The following is a 22,991-nucleotide window of genomic DNA, read 5'->3' as shown; positions in this document are numbered from 1 at the left end:
GTAGAGCCTTAGTGTCCAAGATACTGAGTTCCACCTCCGCACAGAGACGGGGTGGGGAAGTAAAAAACGCTAACAATGAGGAGGTGTGAAGGACACAGAAATTTGATGGGAACGGTTAAAGATGCAGAGTGTGAAAAGTAAGGGTATGGTGACCAAGTCCAACACCGGGGACCAAAATCCTTGACACATTGTTGTTACAGAGAGGCGTAGCTACGCAAGAGATTCCCGCAGCTCTCTTCCGATCCTCGAAAGCCAACCCTTCCCTAAAGAGCGCAGGGACCGAAATCATCTTTCCGTGAGGCTTTTGCGCTGCAGAGTTATCCCGGAGAAGGCCGGGTTCCAGCTAGCAGCGCGCAGCCCGCGGTCTTCCTGCCCAGCCTGCGGACAGGGCGAGCGCGCCGGCGAAGGCCCGCCCCTTGGGCGCAGCGGGAATCTGCCCTGCGCGCTGTACTGCGGCTGCGCGGGCCGGGTGCGCGCGGAGGGGGGCGGGGACGCGGAAGGCGCGGCGGCTGCGGTGTGAAGAGGCGAGGCGGCGGGAGGGCGGGGGCGCCCAACGGCGGCGTCGGGGGGTGGGGGTGGCCGCGGCGGCGCGAGGCCTGAAGGGAGGCGACGCGATGCTGGAGACCCTGCGCGAGCGGCTGCTGAGCGTGCAGCAGGATTTCACCTCCGGGTGAGTACGCGGTGGGCGACCAAGAGGGCCGTGGGGCTGCTTGCCGTCGGGTCGGCGCGCTCTCGCGCTTAGGCGTCGCGGCGCCTCGGCGACAACGAACTTCCCAGCGTCCCGGCGGCGGCCCCCGAGTCTCTTTGATCCCAGCGGGCGGGATGCCCTCCTGCCCGGTTGCGGGCCAGCGTTCCTCAGCGGGCCGGCGCAGTCACGTGAGGGGCTGTGTCCTACGCACTGGGAGCCCGCGGCCCTTCCCCGGGCAGGACCCACCCGGGACCCGCCTCCCTCTCCGGTTTCAGCTCCGACACTCGGCCGGTCGACCCGAGCCTTAGACAGGCTAGCCCGCCTTTCTGCTCCTTCTCTGCCTTTGCCCTGGTTTAACGCCCGGATGGAGGAGCTGGGTCGAAACTGTTGACACCCTGAGTTGCCCAAACTTTGGACGCCCCGGGAAACCTTTCGCAATCTCCAGGCTCTACCCACTCGGAGCTCCAGTTAAGCCGGAATGTTAGGGGAAGGGGTCATTAAAGGACTCCCCAGGTGTTTGCGATGCCCTATAAAGTCAGGGAACATGACGGAATGTCAGGCTGCCTAAGCACTTGTACAGGATTTTGCCACTTAACCTGACAAAGTTCCCAGGTCTCTTGCCTCTACTTCTGCGACTTTAAAATGATAGTGATGATGCGTAGCTCAGAGTTAATGGGACTGTTATATGTGCAGCAATCGCTGTTTGTGTTGTCTTTAGTATTTAATTCATTTGCAGCTTTTATTGCCTTACAAAAGTGTCACCTTTAGAAAGGATCCGCCATCTCTTTGGTTTGTTTTTGTTTGTTTGTTTGTTTGTTTGAGACAGCGTCTTATACTCTAACCTAAATTGTCCCTAAACTGGTAGGAATGCCTGAAATGCTGGGATTTCAGGCATCCACTGCCATGATGGTCTGTCATGTGTTTGAAGAGTGTTCCTGATATGAGGGCACCGTAGTCACGATGCCACTTTAATAATTCATGGGGAAAACGTTAGCTGAGCTCTCAACTCGTGGAGAAAAAAAATGTTTAAAAATATTTGCCTGTTGGCAAATATTTGAAAGTTTCCAACATGGATTGGAATATGTATATTGCTATATATGTGTCATTACTAAAGATTTTAGCTTTGTGTTCTTGTCAGTATTAATTATGAGTGCCTAAGGAATTATTCAGTGGTAAGTGTTACTGCATGGTTGCATCTTTTTAACTATAAATTTAGGAAAAGCAACTTTTTTTTTTGGTGTAAACTTAACTTTAATGTATTGCTCTAATAGCCTGCTTGTAACTTAACAGTGGCCATGAGTAAAACCCACTTGAATACCCTTCTGTTATTACTTCAAGGAATTCTTTAATGGCTCAGCGTCCCTTTTGGTAGTTGCTAGGAGCATGGATCACATGGTTGTCTCAGAACCCATTCTTATGCCTGGTGTTTGCTTAGAAGGCTTATTGCTTAGGAATGTGGACTCTGGACCAGTCAGCCCCACTCTGTCTTCTGAGACCTGGTAGCTTTAAAAATTTAGAGTTTAGTTAGGGGTAGGAGCTGAGGATATGTGATCAGGAGCCCCTGGGAAGTCAGGCCATAGCCTGGGACAGGTTTAGTGTTAGACATCCTGAGAAAGTCTTGTGCCTTGTAGTTTCTTACATCTCAGCTTCTCTTCTGCACAGGTTACTTAGCTGACAGGCCAGGAGACTGTGCCGTTGTCCTGTTACCCGGCAGGGAAATAACAATCTTTGAATCACATGTGTCTGCCAAAAAAAAGGCAGCTCTAACCGCCGATGCTAACTTTGGTCAGGTCCTCAATTTCCTACACATTCTTTTTCCCCCTGAGGGAAGAACAAAGCAAAAACCATCTTTCCAACTCTTCCATATTCCTGCTTTAGGGTTACCTATTATGTTTCATATGCTTGGCCATTTTGGCCTTGGCTAAGAAATTAGACACAATCCGCATTTCTGTGGCAAAAAGCACTGAGGGGTTTCTTTGAAAAAGTCATGACAGTCACCTTCCAAGACTATAATATCAAACCTGTTCCTGCAGGACCCTTGGTAGTTAAAACAAGTGTTCAGCAGACAGAGCAGCTGTCTTCTAAAACAATTTCTAATGTCCTGTGCTCAGGTTTCAGTCGATAGGTTTCCTGAGTTTGCTATATGCAGTGTTATTCCTAACAGCAGGGGCAGAGACTCAGTTTCTGCTCATTGTCAGTTTTCGAAAACTCATAGAGCTGGCAAATTATTTTTTTTAACTTTTTCTGATGTGTATGTTTGTGTGTGTCTGTGTATGAAGGTCATGTGTTTGCGGGTGCCTGCAGAGGGGAGATGAGAGCATGGGATCCCCTGCAGAGGGGAGGTGAGAGCATGGGATCCTCTGGAACTGGAGTGTCTCAGGACCTCTGGAAGAGCAGTCTATGCTCTTAACCACTGAGCCATCTCTCCAGTCCCTAAAGAAAAACATTTAATTGAGGTGGCTTGCTTACAGTTCAGAGGTACAGCATGCAGGCAGACATGGTACTGGATCTAAGATTCCTTACACCTTCCATCCAAAGGCAACTGGAAGTGAACTGAAACATTGGGAGTGGTTTAAGCATATATGAGCTCTCAAGCCCACCTCTAAAGTGACACACTTACTCCACGAAGACCACACCTCCCAATAGTACTTCTCCTTTAGAGGGCATTTTCTTTCAAACTACCATATTCCACTCCCTGGACCCAAAGGCTTGTAGCCATATCATAATGCAAAAATGCATTTAGTTCAATTTCTAAAGTCCCTATAGTCTATCACACTTGAACAATGTTTTAAAGTTCAAAGTCTCTTTAAGACTCATGCAATCTGTCATCCTCTGTAAAAATCAAAATAAAAAAGCAGATGACATACTTCCAACATATGATGGCACAGGATATCATTACCATTCCAAAACGTAGGGAAGGGAGCATAGTAAAGAAATGCTAGACCAAAGCAAGACCATAAAACAGCTGGGCAAACTACAAACTCTATCTCCATGTCTGATGTCAAAATGCTCTTCAGATCTCCAATTTCTTTCAGCTTTGTTGACTGCAACATACTTTCTTGGGCTGGTTCTACTCCCTGGATGGGTATCCCATGGCTCTTACATCTCCAGCATCTTGGGGTTTCCAAGGGAATCCAGTCTTCAACCTCACAGCTTCATACAGTGACCTCTCTAGGCCTCCATTCAGGGACATCCCTGACACATGCCTGGCATCAACATCTTTCCTTTGTCTTGAAAGCAAATTCCACAACCCATTTCTTCTGTCCTTAACTCCAGAACCACTTAGCCAAAGCCGCTAAGTTCTACTGCTTACTGGGGCTGGAATGTGGCTCCTTGTTCAATTACATCTTCACCAACTTTCTATTTTTGATGGGTTCCTTCACTGCCTAAACTTGGCTCTCTTGAAACTGGATCTGTAGATCAGGTTGGCCTTGAGCTCAGAGATCTTTCAATTGCGTCTTCACCAGCTTTCTGTTTTCTGAGGATTTCTTTCACTGCTTAAGCTTGACTGCTCTGGAGACCAGGCTGGCCTCAAACTTGAGATCTGCCATCCTCTGCCTTCTCAGTACTGGGATTAAAGATGTGTGCTGCCACCATGCCAGGCTTTGAGATTTTCTTCAGTTCCTTTTCATAATTTAGCTGGTGGGATCTTGCTCTGAGGTCACCACTCCCTTCATTCCACTTCTTAATTTATCTCCTTGAACACAGGACTTAGCTCCATTCCACTTCCTAGGAACCCTTTTCTCCTCAAATATTGTTCCTTGCTCAGCTTGTTCCTTTTCACTTTATATCATCATTAGAGTTAACACTAATAACCACACAACAGAGTCTATTCTAGGCTGTTTTGAGATTTTTTCTCTTCCAAGGAAATTAATCCAAAACTCTTCACTTTAGCCTCAGGCAAACTTTTCGGACAAGGATAAAAAGCAGCCACATTCTTCACCAAAATATCACAAGAACAATTTCTAGGCAACATATTAAAATTCTCCTCTGAAACCTCTTGAGTCAGTCCCTCATAATTCAAATCATCTTAGCATCATTGTCTTTCATGCTGTTACTGATACAGCCCATTAAGCGGTGCTTAAAGCATTCTGCTGCTTTCCTAATCCAAACTCCCAAAGTCTAAATTCCTCCAAACAAAAGCATGATCATGCCTATCACAGCAATACCCCAGTCCCTGGTACCATCTTCTGTCCTAGTTAGGGTTTCTATTACTAAGAAGAGACACCATGACCATGACAACTCTTATAAAGGAAAACATTTAATTGGGTTGACTCATTTGCAGTTCAGAGGTTTAGTCCATTATCATCATAGTGGGAAGCTTAACAGCTTGCAAGCAGATGTGCTGGAGAAGGAGGTGAGAGTTCTTAAATCTTTACCCACAGGCAACAAAAAGTGGTCTAAGACACTGGGTGTGGTTTGAGCATATGTGAGACTTCAAAGCCTGCCTCCAGTTTAGCATACTTCTCCAATCAGAACGTACCTACTTCAACAAGGCCACACCCCTAACAGTGCCACTCCCTGTGGGGGCCATTTCCACACTGGTAATTCGAACATGCCAGGCAAGTGCCTTACTGCTGAGCACCATCCCCAGTCCCTGTGATCTTTCCTCTTAAACTTATCTATGGTATCAGCACCGGGTAAAACCTAGTGTTGTGGTTATATCATATTCTTTCCCCCTAAGTGGTTAGCAGGCAAACCCAAAAGCCTTAGAACTGAAGGACATTAACTCTGGGTCTTTTTACCTCTGATTTTTGTTTTTATTCGATTTGGTTCTTGGAGCCATTTTAGGGGGTTCCTGTAGAAACAGGTGTTTTTTTTTTTTTTTTTTTTTTAGACTGGATTGGCTCTGTGGGGAAATCATTGGAAGTACAGACTTTGAATCCACTGTTTCTTTTAATCTTTGAGCATTTATAAACAAAAAATAGATGCTATATATGTAAATCTCTTCAGGGAACGGAAACACAAATTTTCTGAAGGTTTATGACTATATAGTACAGGCTTGTTTCCTGTTTGTCATGCTTTCAAAGGCACCACTGCCCCCAACTCTTGTTGAATATCTTCATTCTTTTCTCCTCTTCTATAGTTTTAAATTGTGCAAAGAGTATTTAGTACTTTAGTTTATAGTGTGATCTGTAGACAAAAATTTGCTAGAGATGTTGCTCTTTCTAGGGTTTCTTTATTTCCTTATTTTTTTAGGTTCTGGGAGTAGAACTTGTGGTAGGCAAGCCATCTGTCACTAAGTTACTCCTTCAGCTGATAGGTCCTTCCTATATATAAGAGGTATATGAATGTTTGTGCAGGTACATGTATGTACCCATGTATGTGGAGACAATGGTTAGTACCAGGTGCCTTTCTCTTTTGCTTTTTACCTTACTTTATTTTTTCAGATTTACTTACTTTGTTTTATGTGTGTATTTGCCTGCATATATGTGCAAAGTACCCTTTTTCATAGTTGTTTTTAAGGTTTGAGAAGCCATATGCTCAGTTTTGCATAGTATATACCAAGAAATGTTTGTGTTTTAGGCTAGATCTGGCAGCTACCTAAGTTACAGAAGCAGCTTCCCACCCTGGTAGTAATGAAAAACAAAGCGTAATGAACTGAATGTTAGAAGACACTAGTGGTGTGCTTTGTGAGCTCACAAGAAGGAGTCCTTGATTTGGGTGCATTCACTGAAGGTTTCTAAGTTGGACCTTGAAGAATAAGGATGGATTATTATTAAATGGAAGCTGTTTTAGGAGATGGAGCTGGGAAGGAAGTTCAGGACCTGGGAACAGAATTTTACATGCTTTACTTAATCTATCAAAGATTTATCCTGTGCTTTGTGTCAGACGCTGTTTAGGTACTGGGGCTATAGCACAGAACATCGAGAGTAGTGGCAGAAGGCAGATTATTTAGAAGGTCAGAGCTGTTGTGGCTAACAGATTAAGGGACAGGCCTACATATATTTTGTGTTTGGGATCAGGGATGGCGAGCAGAGAAGTTAAGCTTGTATGTGTGGCCAGGTAGGAGATGATGAATGCTGGCAGACATTTAAAAGAGGAACAATGTGACCGGCAGTGAGAAGTGAAATGCAAAGGTCTAAGGTCTAGAACTTGTGAATGTTGATTTTTACTATCTCTTTTTGTTGCTTTGTTTGAGACAGGGTTTCTCTGTATAACTTTGGAGCCTGTTCTGGAACTCACTCTGTAGACCACACTGAGCTCGAACTCATAAGAGATCCCCCTGCCTCTGCCTCCCGAGTCCTGGGATTGTGTGCGCCACCACCACCCAGCGACTTGTAGCATGTTAGATAAGTGGTGGCGTCATGCCAACATAAAGGACAAGAAAAGACTTGAGGGGAAGGAGCAGTTGATAGTGATTTCGTGAAGTAGCCCTTGAGATCTGAGGAACTCTTGGAAATTGAAGATACCCTCAGGAGAGGGGTCAGAAATGAAGCAGTGTGTTTGAAATTCATTAGGGCAAAGGTGGTTTGAAATTATTTTCCCTTTTCTGAGTTTGTGCCACTTTAGTGTGCATTTGTCAGGTTGTGGAGCTTAAGGGGTCATATATATAACTTTTAAATATAATAGTTTTTCTTTGAGATCAGACCCCCTCCACCCTGTGTTTGTGTGTGTCTGTCTTTCTCTCTGTGCCACTACAAAATAAGAGAGATATGTGAACATAATAAATTGGATTTTGATTTGTGAACAGAATTTAAAAGTGGACTAGCAGAAGTTTGAATGTGATTTAAAGACTTGTGTTTTATGACCAAATATGCTGATTTGCAGGATTTGTTGTAGTTTTTGTCAAAGCAACCACTGTCCCTTTTCCTGCTACCTTGTAGGCAAGGTGGGAATTGATGGGCGTGCAAATGAAATGCTGTCCATACAACACAGTGCAGTTGAGCCAGCTAGCAGATCTCTCTGTCACTAGTTCATTGGGAAGCTCTATAGTATTCCACCCTGACTCAGTAATGTCATAGCTATTTGATGCGCATGTGGTTTGTGGCCATGTCTGTGTGGATGTGAATGAGCACAGATGGAGGGCCATCTGGGTTTTTCTTTAACACTCTCCACCTTGTTTCGTTTTTGAGACAGGGTCTCTCACTGAACCTGGGTCTCATCAGTTCCTCCAGGCTGGCTGGCCTGCGAGCTCCAGGGGTGTGTCTGTCTCTGCTTCCGCAGTGCTAGCATTACAGACGCTTCCTCTGCTTTTCCGTGGATTCTAGGGATCTGAACTCGGGCTTTCAGGCTTGTCTTCATGCAGTTTTGACAATAAGCCATCTCAGTCCTACCTTTCAGTTTTCTTAATAGTGTTTGTATTTTTTATCAAGCAATAATCATACTTTTTATTTGAGTTAATTTGAAGTTTCTCAGATTGCCCCCCAGATTATATTAGAAATTTTATTTAATTCTTGGCAAATCTATGTGGTTTGCTACAATATTATTTTATTTTTGAGGAAACTTGGGAATTTACCAGGATCAGTATTTCCTTCCTAGGGTCCATGACATAGGGAATATGAACTAGACTTTATTAAGTTTACAGCTCAGGATTTGTGTTGAAATGTAAGTTGTCTCCATGTGGAAATGCTGCACTAAGGGTGTTCTTAGAAAAGAACCAATTGCCTTTTTTTTTGTAAGAGGAAAAAATATGTATATATTCAATTTCATAATTTTATCTAAAAAATAATAGAGCCATGAGTGATGACTTTAATCCTAGTGCTCAGGAGGCAGAGGATCTCTAACTCTGAGGTCACTCTGGTCTTTATAATGAGTTCCAGGATGGCAAGAGCTACAAAGTTAAACTATGTCTTTAAAACAAACAAACAAACAAAAAAGAACTTAAAATGAAAAGAATAATAGTGATTGTAACCCCACATCTTTTTCTTTGGTAAATTTTCCTAACTCTTGTGCTCTTGTTTTTTGGGTTTTTGTTTTATTTTGGTTTGTTTTGGTTTTTCAAGACAGGTTCTCTATCTTTGGTGCCTGCCTGGAACTAGTTAGCCTCTAACTCACAGAGAGCCTCTTGCCTCTGTCTACCAAATGCTGGAATTAAAGGCATGTGCCACCACTGCCTGGCTTCTTCTTGCATTTTATTCTAAATTTTGATACCTTGATATACATATATGCATACACACACACACGTGTGTGTGTGTGTGTGTGTGTGTGTGTGTGTGTGTGTACTGGAGAACGTATGATGAGAAAAGAGTATTTAAAGAGTTTATTGTTAGAGAAAACATTTTTTGAGACGAGATCTCAGGCTGGCCTTGAACCCTTAGTCATCCTACCTTAGCTTCCTTGCTGAGATTGCAGGCATGTGCTTTCATGTCTAATTTAAAATCATTTTCTAAAATGAAAACTTATAAACATACACAAAAATAGAGCAATGATATGAGCCCCGCATGTCTCCATCAACAGTCTTCGAGTGTTGTTGTCTGTCCTTCCTGTCTCAGTCCTTCACGGATCCCCTGCACCTCTCTGGGGCAGTTCATTCACCAGCATAGGCAGTACACAGATGTGCTGCCACAGTCATGGCTGACACAAAATTAGCACTAATTCTTTGATAGTATCAGTTACTCAGCCTGTAATTTCCTTGCTTCTTAGAAATGCCTTTTTACAGCTGATAAGTCCAAATCCAGATCAAATAAGTTCCACACATTACGTTGATTAAAGACCAATTTTTGAAACAGATGGTTATTAAGGAGCCACATGGGGAAGCGCTTATTGAATCTTACAGCAATTTTATTTTCAGTTCTCTGTAATGATCTCTCTTTACCTTTTTATCCCAAATTCTTTTTTTTCCTTTTATGGGGGGGGCAGAAAAGTTGATAGGTTGAATTATGAAATTAAAGGATATCTTAGAACTCTGAATTTGAGATATCAGCATAGATACATGTTATGTGTACCTCCCATTCTCAACTGTGAGCACAATCCTGCTTGAGTAGGGTCCACTGCTGTGGATAGCAGTCTCAGGGTAGCTCTGTCTAAATTGTTACAACTTATTACCTCTCTCAGATTGGAGTGGAAATGGTAGAGCGTGGCTGTAAAAACTCCCTTCTTGACTTTCAGCTGTGGAGGCTCTTACTGCTTCCTGGACAGCTAAGGCTTTATGGAATTTCTTAAACTCAGCTAGAAAGATATACAGATTATTTTTGTATTAAACAGATTGTTGATTCTTTTGAGCTTTGTAATTTTGGGGGGTAGGGTGTAGGCTGAACCCCCTATGGGGTTGAAAATTTTGACTTGTTAAAAATGTATTTTATATTTGTTAATTTATAGGCTGAAGACTTTAAGTGACAAATCAAGAGAAGCAAAAGTCAAAAGCAAGCCCAGGTAAGCTCAAGCCAGCTTTATTCGCATAGCTTGAATTTCATATAACTTTGGCTAAGTTTGTAATAGGATCATTTTTATAGGCTTCAGGTCTGTTGAGTGAGTGCATCTGACCCCCAAAAAGTATTTATTCTTTCTAAATATTGAGACACATGAAATTTGTAATAAACTTAAGGGATGTTGGTAGAGCTGAAGTGTGTCAGAGTCCTGGATTCCTGAAAAGCAAATTAGTAATGAGATAGAACTTGATAAGTGAGACCCTGTAGATGTGCTGCGTGTTTTACATTTGGACACTAGAATTGTGCTTTGCTTTTTTTTTTTAAAGTATGTGATCAAATTCAATTTCAGCTGGAAACAAAGAGCTTTTGTCCAGCCTATTTTCTTTATCTAACATTATATGAAAATGTTTATTGTATTATATGCTAGAGACAGTTTCTGCCTGGCAAAATAATATTGTTATGTTGCAGTTTATTACTTTTGAAGCAATATATTTTTCTGAAAGCTTAAGTAAATTGTCATTGTGTCTGTGTGCACGCCCACCCACACATGCACATGTGTACGCTTGCCTGCATAATTTTATGTGCACTCCTTGCATTGTAGGTGCCCACAGAAGCTAGAAGAGGGCGCCAAATCCCTTGGAATTGGCATTACAAGAAATTGTGAGCTGCTTGATGTGGGTACTGGGAACTGAACCAGGATCCTTGCAGGAGTTGCATGAGCCATCTCTCCATCCGCTTCATTAGTGGTTTTAGTCTTTTAAAAGATTACAGGATATTTTATTTGTGTATATGTTTACCATGAAGGCAAGCAGAGGATGTTGGGTCCCCTGGAACTGGAATTGCAAATGGTTTGGACTGCCATGTAGGTGCTGGGAATTGAACCCAGATCCCCTGGAAGAGCAGTCCGTGCTCTGAACTGCTGAGCCATTGTTCCAGCCCCTCATTAGTGGCTTTAAAATTATTTACATAATAATTGGCAGTGCCAGAATTCTTGTAGCAGTTTTTTTAATTGATTTTTATTGAGCTCTCCATTTTTCTCTGCTCCCCTCCCTGCTTCTCCCCTCCCCTTCAACCCTCTCCCAAGGTCCCCATGCTCCCTATTTACTCAGGAGATCTTGTCTTTTTCTACTTCACTTACAGCAGTTTTTAAAGTTGACTGAATCTGCAGCAATTCTAATAAGTGTTTCTCTTGTTAGGAGTGCTCCATACTTAACAAAGTACTCTGCCGGACTGGAATTACTTAGCAGGTAAATATTTTTTTTAGAACAGAGTTGTACTTTTAATTTTTATTTAAAAATGCTTTACAGTTTTACAATTAACCCTAAAACACCAGATTTTTCTGCCAGTGTAGAGAGGAGATTGTTTACTTCTTTTCCTTGAAGGCATCTGCTTTCACCCCTCAGTACAAGGGCATTCTGATTTGGACAGATAATCACTGTTGTTTTTACTTGTGGATGATTCCAAATTAGAGAACTCAATTTATTTTTGGTTTTGCTTTTTTTTTTTAAAGACCATCTTATTTAGCCCATGCTAGAGCCAATGCTAGAACCATGTTTTGTGTGGTGTATGACCCCTTTGAACTTTCTGATCTTCTTGCCTCCACTTGAGTGCCGCCATTACAGGCATGTGCTGCTAAGTCTGGTTTATGTGATGCTAAGAATCAAGCACAGGCTTTGTGCATTTTAGGACAGCACTCTGAATCTTATATCATTTATTTCCCAACCCATTTCTGTTGACACAATAATATAAGATGTGGCTCTTCTCAGACATGAAACAAAAGCTCAAGCAAAAAGAAAGCACACTGATAAATTGGACATAATCAAAATTAAGCATTTTTTTTTGTTAACACCACCACAAAAGCTAAATAAAAACCCACAGGAGAAGAAAGTATTTCCATATTATTTGACTGATGGAGTAGCATCCATAGTATGTAAAAGAACATTTATAACTCAGTAACAAAAATGTGGTCCAGTGAAGAAACAAAAAATTTTTTTTTAAAATATTTATTTATTATGTATACAATATTCTGCAGGCCAGAAGAAGACACCTCATTACAGATGGTTGTGAGCCACCATGTGGTTGCCGGGAATTGAACTCAGGACCTTTGGAAGAGCAGGCAATGCTCTTAACCACTGAGCCATCTCTCCAGCCCCAAGAAACAAAAAATTTGAATAAATGTCTCAGAGTGAAGATACACAGATGTCCCAGAAGAGCATGAAAAGTGCTCAATATTATTTATTATCATTAGAGAAAATGCAGGTCAGAACTACACTCAAATGCCACTTCATGTGTGTTAGCATCTCCATTCAGAAAGATGCACCATATTGGGTATGCCAAGGACCTGTGAAAGTTAGCATCACCACCAGGGTCTCTCTACATAGCTCTGGCTGTCCTAGAATTCACTCTGTAGACCAGGCTGTCCTCAAAGTCACAGAGATCTGCCTGCCTCTGCCTCCTGACTGCTGGGATCAAAGATGTGTGCCTCTACTCCTGGCTCAGATTAACATCTTTATGTAGTCTTGATGGACATTTAAATGATGCGACCACTTTGGAAAATAGTTTCATAGTCTCTCAGAAATTTAAATACAGAATTATCATATAAAATAGCCGTTTAACTCCAAGAAAAGTGGAAACATACTGAGTTAGGTGTGACACATGCCGTTAATCCCAGCACGTAGATGTCAGGGCAGGAATTCCCGATCATGAATGAGCTTGATGCCAACCTGTGCTGCATAGTGAGAGGTGTGCACTCGCTGCCCCCCCCCGTGTGTGTGTGCACTCGCTGCCCCCCCGTGTGTGCGTGTGTATATGTGTGTATGTATATGTATGTATCTGTATTTATATCTATATCTTTATCTGCATCTACATAAAACTTGTAACTAAACTTTGAATATGTGTAATAGTTGTATTCATAATAAAAAAATAGAAGCAGCATGCATGTCCATCAGTGACGTATTCATATAATGAAGTGTTATTTGGCCACGTAAATGAAAGACTGATAGATTAGACATGGATGAAAACTTAAAGGATCCAGCACAGAGAGCACATATTTGTCAGTCCACTTATATAAAATCTTCAGAAGAAACAAACTATGGGGACAAAAGATTAGTGGTACCAGTGTTTGGAGGGATGACAGGGCAGGTAGTGACTGCTGGTGAGTAAGTATGAGTTTTCTTTTTACAGTGATGAAAGCATTTTAGAGGTGATGTCGTAATTGTACAGTCTTATGGGTGTACTGAAAACCACTATGAAAGCACTTAAAAGTGTGATTTTTATAGTATGTCAGCTATACCCGAGATGTTATAAAATAAATCTGTGTATTATTTATGTTAGTGAAGTTCTCTGGCATGAGACCTGGTGGGTGTGTACAGTGGATGGCAGCTTGTTTTCCTGATCTGTTCACTTCTTTTCATCAATAGCTTATGTTTTTATTTCACAGTTGGATTTTTTCTGTAGTTGCTAAATCTAGAGGACTTCCTCCCCACTTTGTTTGAGATCGAGATCACAAATGTATGTTTATTTGGTGCTAATTTCCTGCTTGTGTTTGTAGTGTGAAGGACATAAGTGAACCTAAAAGAAAGTATTGGTAAAAACCTTTTGTGTACAGTTTATTTACACACAAACATACTTGTGCTAGTGGAACTGGATCTAGGGTCTTATGCTAGGCAAGCATAATATGTTTCAACCACATGAGTTCTTCCATATATGTGGTTGCTCTTGACTGTTTTAGTTTACTCTTTAAATGATTGGCATCTAATTTAAAGGAAAGAAAAGAAAAAGAAATAATGGGAGACCGAAACCAGATGCTGGCCTTTTAAATCTGTTAAAAGTCTCTTTGTCATGAATATGAGGGATTTGCAGTGGTGACTGCCTCTGTGTCTACCCCTCCCAGGGCAGCAGCAGTAACTAGTGACTGGAGCACAGACCTCTAATACCCACAGGACAGTCTTATTACACGGCTGCAGCTCTGGGGCCTGCAGACTCTGGCGTGGGTGGGTAGCTGTTACTCTAATAAAACCATGTTGACCCAAAGTAAGCAGTTTTCTATCCAGACCTTCCCCTACAGTTAGCAAGCCATCAGACTGGTTTCATCTGAAGGGCTCTGTCAGTGTAATTAGGGTCTAGGTGGGGAGACAGACTCCTTTTTTTTTCCATCTTTCTTCTCTGTCCTCTAGATCATAGCTTTATGTATTCGACCATGGAGGTCAGAGCTTAACCGCGGGTGTTCCTCAGGTGCCTGCCTGATTATTTTGAGATAGGGTAGGTCCCTGGCCTGGAACTTGCCAAGTAGGCTAGATCAACTGCATATTGAGGCCCAGACATGTGCCTAGTTTCATCTATACGGTGCAGGGATTGTAAGTGGCCACCATTGTAACTGACCTTTGTACTGTCATAGGTTTTTAAAAATCAGATTCCCAAATCCATAGAGTCAAAGGCTTTAAAAAGCAGTTTGCCTTGTCCATCACAGAAGGTAATTGTTTACATGTTAATCTGCCTATGTTATGGTCTCTTCCACTAGTTCTGCTATAATACATAATGTCCTCAATAATTTTTTGAATAAATTGATGTATTATGAGTATGGGTTTTTTTCCTTCTGTTTTTCCCCCCTTATTGACTTAGAGAAATCTGAGAGCAAAAAATTTGAATGAATTTATAGGCAGGGTCTTCACCTCAATAAAATGTAGTAAAATCATGTATGTATTAAAAATGACTTTGTACATGAGGTGTATAATGTTTGCTTGAAGGGATTGTCTGCCCTCAAAGCCCATGGATGTGTCTGTAAGGGCACTATCTTGGTTGTGTTAATTGAGGTTGGAAGACATGCCCACTGAGAGTGGCACCATTCCCCTGGCAATGGATCACTCAGGAATGAATTTTTAAAAATTGTAACTGACAGCTAAGACCCATGAAAGGCTGAGTAGTATGTCTTTGTAATGAATTGTCTCCCTTTCTTCACCATGCCCAGTAACATAATGACCTCATAGTAGAGAAAATGAGTAGTTGAGTGTGGTGGTCTAGTCTAGCCTGGGAAAGAAGCCTCAGTGAGGGATTGTCTAGATTAGGTTGGCCTGTGGACACTGGCCTATGGGGGATATTGTCCTGATTGTGTAAATTGACGTGGAAAGACACAATAACTATGGTTAATACCATTTCCCTGGCAGGGGATCTTCGACTGTGTAAGTGGGAAAACTAGCTGAGCACCTAGTGTTTATTTATTGCTGTTGGCGCTTGACTTTTGATGTAATGTGACTAACTGCTTCAAATTTATTTTGCCTATTCAAGGAATAACTTTGAATTCTAGACTTGGTTTCCCACATTGGTAGGCTGTAATCTGGAATTGTGAATTAATAAACCCTTTGTCTCAGAAGTCCTGTTGAGTGAGTCTGCATTATTATTTAGGGAATAAGTCATCAGAAAAGTGACACACTCAATTGGTATGAGGGCGATACAAAGCAGTAAGGAGCAAAGCTGTGCACACTAGGGGAAGAAGAGATGGGAACAGGGATCTGGGGTTTAAATGGCAAGCAGTATTTAACTTGCTCTTTTCCATTGATTGAGAAGTGATGGTTAGTCTGCTGTGAAGTCTTGAATTTGAAATTAGTATGATCATTCCTTTACTTGTCAGACATTTTGTAAGTCCTGTGTTAACTACTGAGACAACAAAGTTGGAAAGGTATAATTCTTCTTGGCAACTCTGGTGCCTAACAGTGCCTAGCATTTAGTAAATACTTGCTGATTTTAATTGATACTTACAGCTAAATGCAACAGAGGAAAAAACATCAAGTTTTCTATTAGTTAGCAATGACAGTAGGACTATGTTGATTATGTAATATTGTCTAGTGCTTTCCATTACATATAGATACTTGTAACAGTTGTTGGGGTTATTGTCAGATTGACTTTCCTATCTAACTATCTAAATTCAGCTGAAAAGTGTCTGTGTAACTATAAAGAACGGCACCATGAATGCATGAAATATGTATGTCTATTCAAGTAATAACTTTGATACAGTTTTAGATAAGATGGAAAATCAAGTTTTCTATCAGTAGCCATAGAGATAATATTACATTCAGAAATTATATTTTAAACCTTTTTTATTTTGAGGGCTAGATGGCTAAGCAGGTACTTGCTGTGTAAGCCTGACATCCTGAGTCCGGTTCCCAGAACCCATGTAAAGGTGGAAAGAAAACTCTATAAAGTTGACCTCTGACCTCCACATATTTGCCATGGCATGTGACTCCATCATGCATGTCCTCACACAATAATAACAATAGTAATAATTAAATTGAAATTTTTATTTTGAGATGATTTCAGCTTTATGAAAATATTGCAAAAATTATATCAAGAATTTCCCCTAGTGTTAGCATTTTCTATAACCAGAGTATGATGATCAAAGCAGGAACTAAGTTGGTAACTATATTACTGCCAACAAATTCATTCAAATTTTATCAGTTACTGATACCCCTTTTTTCTGTATCTAGGACCATGCATATTTAGTTGGTATGCTACCTCCTTTTCTGTGGTGAGTCTCTCTTTGTCCTGTCAGCCAGCTGGCAAATAATGACATGGAAACTTCTTGTTAGTTAGGAAAGTTCAGTCTATAGCTTAGACTTGTTCTTAACTAGTTCTTATAACTTAAATTGACCCATGTTTTGTTTGTTTGGTTGGTTTTTTGAAACAGGGTTTCCCTGTGTAACAGCCCTGGCTGTCCTGGGACCCATTTTGTAGACCAGGCTGGCCTTGAACTCACAGACATCTACCTGCCTCTGCCTCCCGAGTGCTGGGATTAAAAAGGCATGCGCCACCACCGCCGGGCAACCTGTGTTTTTATTAATCTATGTTCTACCATGTGACTTTTATCTCTATCCCATTTTATAGCTCCTGTTTCCTCTCTGACTGACTGGTGACTCTGCCTTTCTTCTTCCCAGAAGTCCCACCTAACCTCTTCCTAGCTATTGGCTGTTCAGCTTTTTATTACACCAATCACAGCATTACATTTTCACGCAGAGTATACATATCCCACATTTTCCCCTTTTTGTCTAAATAAAAAGGAAAGTCTTGACTCTAGCATCATAAAATTATATACAGTAAGAGCAATTATCAGGTATTATCTAAATAGAAAGGAAAGTTATTAACTTTAACAAATGAAACTATATATAATAATAACAATTATCAAGTGAGAATTATATTCACAATATCCAGTCCATTTGCATTTGGCAAACTCAGAGAAAATACTCCCATTATTAATCTGTCTTGATGAGTCTAAAGTTTTGTACCTAATTTATCTTCTGTCATAACTAAGGAAAACTTTAATTATCCAGTCTTCAACTCCATTGAAGACTCCCAAAGGATATTATATTACCAGAGTATACAGGAAGTGCAGTGCAACCTACTTCCAAAACTATAGAACTGGCAGAGATATCTAGTTCCTGGACAGTCATCGAAGGTTTCTCTACAACATTGGGACATCTTTGGCCTAGATGGGCTAGAATATCTGGCAAACTCTTCTATGAAGCAGGAATTTTGAAAGACTGTCCCACCTAATCTTGGCAAAGTTCAACAGTCGCTTTCCTGTATATCCTGCAAAATGCCTAGCAGACTTTTTTTTTATGAGGCAGGAATTTTGAAGGACTGTCCTATCTTGTTTTGGCAAAGTTCATTATTTTTCCTTTGTGTCCTGCTTGTCCAGTTTGAACAGCATACAGTCAGGAGTCAAGACAAAAACAGTTTCTTTGCCCAGTGGCTAACCCTGCCACAATGAAAGCAAGTTACATATGGAGGTTCTGCAATGCCCATCATCTCTGAAGTAAATCGGTGTTGAGGAGCAGACATGTGTCATGAAAAGCCAGAGATTATTAAGCATCTTAGATGTCATATTCTGTAGGTGTTTGAAGATCACCTAACTATCTAAAATATATCTCTGTTTAACATTGAAAACATACCTAGCATAACTACAAGTTTGATTATTATAGATGGCTAACTACCAATCTGTATTTCTTAATTATACACTTTAAAATGAGCTGCATAGCAACAATACCCCAGACAAGAGCAGAAACATATATATAGTATAACAAAATAACTTTAAATTTTGTTGTATCAGGCCAGCCAGGTGGCGGTGGCACATACCTTTAATCCCAGCACTTGGGAGGGAGGCAGAGTCAGGCAGATCTCTGAGTTCAAGACCAGCCTGGTCTACAAGATCTAGCTCCAGGATAGGCTCCAAAGCTACAGAGAAAGCCTTTCTTGAAAAACAAAACAAAACAAAACAAAAAATTGTATCAGTGTACCAAAGTCCCATCAATGTAAAATTTTTGAGGTTAATAGTTGTCTTTCTATACTATATTCCTGTATCCCTACTAGATGATGACAAGCGTCCATAACCCACCAAATGACCAAAACCCACCCATCCCACATATCTAGGCTGCTTCTTGTTACCTTTGGGCACTGGCATATTTAGGGGGGACCCTGTCAAAACTGAGATAATGTTCAAGTCCTGGGAGAGCTAGCTGTATCGTTGTCCAATGCCTGTGTAATGGGAGAGTGCAAAGCTTATCTATAGTCCTGTCTAGAGAAGTCTGTGAGGCTGAAGCATCTCAAGCTTGAAGCTTGTTCTGGATGCAGAACTCTGAGGAAACTGCAACAGTGGCTTTCTGAGATGCTGACTCACCTGGGCCATCCGTTTTCATTGGTGTCTGGTCCCCTTACTCTGAAAACGCATGCATATCTGCATAAACACAAGTATGGACTGTTCATCGTACACAAGCCAGCCAAAGATGATTGTTTTCTGTTTGAGCAGGGAAAATATACATCACTGGTCTTGTAGTTTTTCTAGGTTTATTTCTTTATGTCTGTAGTCAGGATTTTCAGGGGTTCTTTCCCAATCAAACCTGATCACAATTAATCTTCAGTGATTCTACAGCCTTTTGTTTTCTGTGAAAACAAAAACATCACTTCTTGCACAACATATAATTTTTGTCTCCCATTTTGAAGTTAAGGTATTTAAAAAATATATAGGTTGGTTTATATAAAAAGCCCTATGCTTTTCCATTAAAAATAATGGAAAATTCTTTTCCATTAAAAATAAAAATTCAACTATTTGTGTGTTTAGGGTCTCTGGATATTCTGTTCTTCAAGTTGTCTTCTGTGCTCTTGTGGCATATGCTATTACTTTTTGGTTCTTTTCTGCAGCCTCAGTATATTATAAACTTACCTAGATATATTCCTTTTGATGTCTGTTTATATTTTAAATTGTCTTTTGTGTTTTTAGGTATGAAGATACGTGGGCTGCACTTCATAGAAGAGCGAAGGAATGTGCAGACGCTGGAGAGGTAGCTTGCTGTTCTTCTCTTGTGGCAGATTTTCCCTTTTTGATGCTAAATGCCAGGTCTAGGCCAGGGTAAAAGGCTTGGTTGGTTGGTTTTGCAATATTGAAAGTAGAGGCTGGACCTACCTACGGCCATGAGCTCTGGACACTGTGTACCTCTGAAGAGTCATTACTCCTTGTGGGTGTAAAGTGGGAGTGTGCAGAGGCTGATAGGAAGGCAGTGAGTGGTTTTTCTGTTATAAAACCCACGCATATACACACGTGTATAATGAATTCTTTAACATACACTAAGTCTGTAAGAATTAAGGGACTCCCAAAGGGGAAAAAGGAAGAGGAACTGAAGTCAAAGTGGTTGTAAAAAAGCAGGAGCTGGAGCTGGAGCTGGAAAGTGGAAGCTCTGTTCATGGTGTGCTGATCTGGGATGCTCACACCTGCCCCTTGATCTTTGAAATGGCGTTATTCCCTGGCAAATGGTTAAACTAGGGAAGAAAGAGGGAAACCTGGCTGTCTTCAGAACAGCTGGTAAAACTGGTTTCCTTCCTGAATTTGTTACCATGTTTTGTATTCATATAGTGTAGGGTTCTGAGTTATGTTTCCTGTGTGCACACATAACCCTTAAGTTAAAAAATGAAAGTCACGTGTATCTTTTGATACCCAGTAAATCCCCCATGGATCAGAGTTTACACCAAGATCCCTCATATTCTCACAGACTAATTTAGACTCTCTTCCTCCTTTTCAAAAATAATATAAGCTATTCAAAGTTTGAGTCACTAGAAGCAAAGATGACCTCTGAGGCCATCCTGAAATACAGTACCAGCTTTAAGGATGAAAATTTAAGCCAGGTGTGGTGGTGAACACTGGTAATCCCAGCATTTGAGAGGCTGAAGCAGAATTGCTCTAATCTTGAGCTTGTCCTTGACTACACAGAGAGTTTAGGCTAGCCTGGGTTTTACAAAGTAAAACGGTCTCAGAAACATAGAAACAAAACAAAACACCCTCTTGGTGATGTGTCTTTGAAACTTACAAATGTGTAAATGAATGTCTTTTTTACTACTACTAAGTTTGTGTTTAATGTATCAGGCCTGCTTCTGACAAAACCACAGCTTTTTATCAGGCAGTATCCATCTCAGGGCAGGTGGATGTACTTATGGACACTTCAGTCTTGTTCAAGAAATTATTTTATTTATAATTATTCCTAGAGCGCAGTCTTTAAAAAATGTGTTATTAGTTTATGAATATGAGTGTTTTGCCTGCATATATGTATATACACCACATGTGTTTCTGGTGCTGTGAAGGCCAGATGAGGGTATTGGTTCCTCTGGAACAGGGATTCATTTGTGGACTGCCATCTGAGTACTGGGGGTTGAACCTGGCTCCACTAGAATAGGGTCCAGTGCTCTTAACTGCTGAGCTGTCTCTCCCCTCTAGGGCGTGTTCTTACTGTGTGGCCTTCCCATAAAGCTAGCAGTCAGTGGTAATTTGGTTGTTTAAACTTCGTCTAAGCAGTTGTTTATTTGTTTTTTTTTTTTTGGTTTGTTTGTTTTTTTAAATTCACTCCTTAACAATTTACAGCTGAGTAGTTAAAGTGACTTAAGGGTTAGTTAGGCTTCCATGGTGGTTTCCAAAGCTAGACTTGTAGTGTTTGCTTTTGATTCCTGTTATGGTGAAATAGTTGCTTACCTTCAGATTGAACTCATTAAGAGTCATGGTTTCATTTAGCAGTTTGATGTGTGGAGTAAGCTGAGTGAGACTTCTCTTTCCTGTTTGGGCTGCATTTTCTGTGCCAGGGTGCAGGCTAAAAACTGTTTCTTGCTGGGCATGGTAGCACATGCCTTTAATCCCTGCACTTAGGAGACAGAGGTGAGTTCTCTGTGAGTTCAAGGCCAGCCTGGTCTACAAAGCAAGTTCCAGGACAGCTAAAAGAGATTCTGTTTCTTGTCTTTAGTGCACTAATCTGGTTTAGTCTTAAACAAACAACCTTGTCTCTGTCTTTCTCTGACCATAAAATGGTGTCATGTTGTGGAGCATTTGGTGGAGGAACTCTGTTCGTTTCACTGTAGCCAGGAGTGTGACCCAAAGAAAGAAGCTGGGAATCTAAAATCCTTTGAAAGACATGCCTACAGTATAGTTCAAATTCTAATTGGTGCTATTACTAAACCCAGAGTCAGATATAGGGCTAATACTGAAGATCAGAGAAACAGAGCAGCCAGCCACTAGAGAGTTGGGTGGGTTTTTTTGTTGTTCTTGTTGTTGTTGTTTGTTTTTTGGGGGGGTGTTTGTTTTTTGTTTGTTTGTTTTTTGAGATGGGGTTTCTCTGTGTAACTTTGAAACCTGTCGTGGTACTTGCTTGTAAACCAGGCTGGCCTCAAACTCACAAAGATCTGCTTGTCTTTGCCTCCCAAGTCCTGGGGTTAAAGGTGTAGGATACTACCGCCTGGCTAGAGGGTTCTTTTACCTCTACCAATGTTCAGACTGAAGGGACAATCCTGTCCTCAGACTGCATCTCCAGAGTCCATCTGTCTCCGCCAGACCTCAGACTGCCCTGAACTCCTGTCTCCTTCTGTCTTACATCCCTCTCTCTGCCCAGCCATATCATAACTCCTGTCTCCACCTCCCTAGTGCTGGAGGTGTGTGATCTTAAATGCCGGATTCACTTGTGTGAGCTGTTTCTTTTAGGCAGATTCAATCTTGTGTAGCCCAGGGTGACCTTGAACTAACAGATCTCTCTGCCTGTGTCTCCCGAGTCCTGGGATTAAAGGTGTGTGTGTGCCACCACTCCCTGGGCTCTAGTGGCTTAGCTCTGCACTCTGATCTTCTGGCAAGCTTTATTTATTAAAACACAAACAAAATATTACTACACCATGGTAGCTTAGTGGTGCGGGAGAATTGTCTGTATTCTGTCAATCATGTATTTTAATAAAACGCTGATTGGCCAGGCAGGAAGTATAGGCGGGTCAACCAGACAGGAAGTAGAGGTGGGGCAATGAGAATAGGAGAAGGCTAGGGAGGAAGAAGCTCCCTCAGCCATTCCTGCCCAGACCACCGAAGAGACAACATGTGAGCTGCCATGCTGAGAAAGGTACTGAGCCGTGTGGCTAACATAGATAATGATAATGGATTGATATAAGTTACAAGGACTAATAAGAAGCCTGACCTAATGGGCCAATCAGTTTTATAATCTTATGGAGTCCTGTGTGTGATTTTCTTTGTGGCTTGCCGGCTATGGGGTACTGGGCGGGACAGATACCCCAACAAGCCAGCCCTTGTGTTACAGCTTAGTTTTCTCATGCTCAGACCCACCTACTAAATGTTCCACTGTCTCCCAACTACTTCACATAAGCTGTTAGAATTCAAGCCTTTGAAGTACATACAAGATGTCATTTAAATAAGATAATATATCTAAATTGATTAACACAGAATCTAGCCTATAGCAAGTGCTCAAAATGTGTTAGTATCATTTGTATTATCTGTGATTTCTGACAGTTGCTCATCCTCTCTTTCTCTTATATTATACTTAAGTGCATTCTGTTACATTCTTTCTACATATATACCTCTTATGTTCCAAATGCAGAATATAATTTTTAGTTTTATTTAAAGTGTAAATTAAATAAACCATTGTTAAGCTTTAATATCTAAATATATTATACTCTAATTTTTGGTAAGAAATGGT

The 22,991-nt window shown here is 41.2% G+C and overlaps 1 protein-coding gene across 2 annotated transcripts in view; it reads left to right on the top strand.

Annotated features, from left to right (window-relative positions):
* Positions 1 to 529: 529 nt before the first annotated feature.
* Dtnbp1 (dystrobrevin binding protein 1) overlaps positions 530 to 22,991 on the top strand; it is a 97,636-nt gene continuing 75,174 nt past the window's right edge. Inside the window, exons 1-4 of one of the 2 annotated variants that reach the window (XM_048415982.3) lie at positions 530 to 670; positions 9,950 to 10,003; positions 11,196 to 11,246; positions 19,265 to 19,325. In XM_048415982.3, the coding sequence (XP_048271939.2) occupies positions 615 to 670; positions 9,950 to 10,003; positions 11,196 to 11,246; positions 19,265 to 19,325 (222 nt within the window). In that variant the 5' untranslated portion in view covers positions 530 to 614. The remainder of the gene's footprint in view (positions 671 to 9,949; positions 10,004 to 11,195; positions 11,247 to 19,264; positions 19,326 to 22,991) is intronic. The other variant, XM_048416044.3, reaches the window with a different exon arrangement.

Source organism: Myodes glareolus, chromosome 14 (assembly GCF_982192425.1).
Source record: "Myodes glareolus chromosome 14, mMyoGla1.1, whole genome shotgun sequence".
Classification (NCBI taxonomy): domain Eukaryota; kingdom Metazoa; phylum Chordata; class Mammalia; order Rodentia; family Cricetidae; genus Myodes; species Myodes glareolus.
The sequence above is the reverse complement of the archived record's forward strand: the minus strand, read 5'-3'. Positions and strand labels throughout refer to the sequence as shown.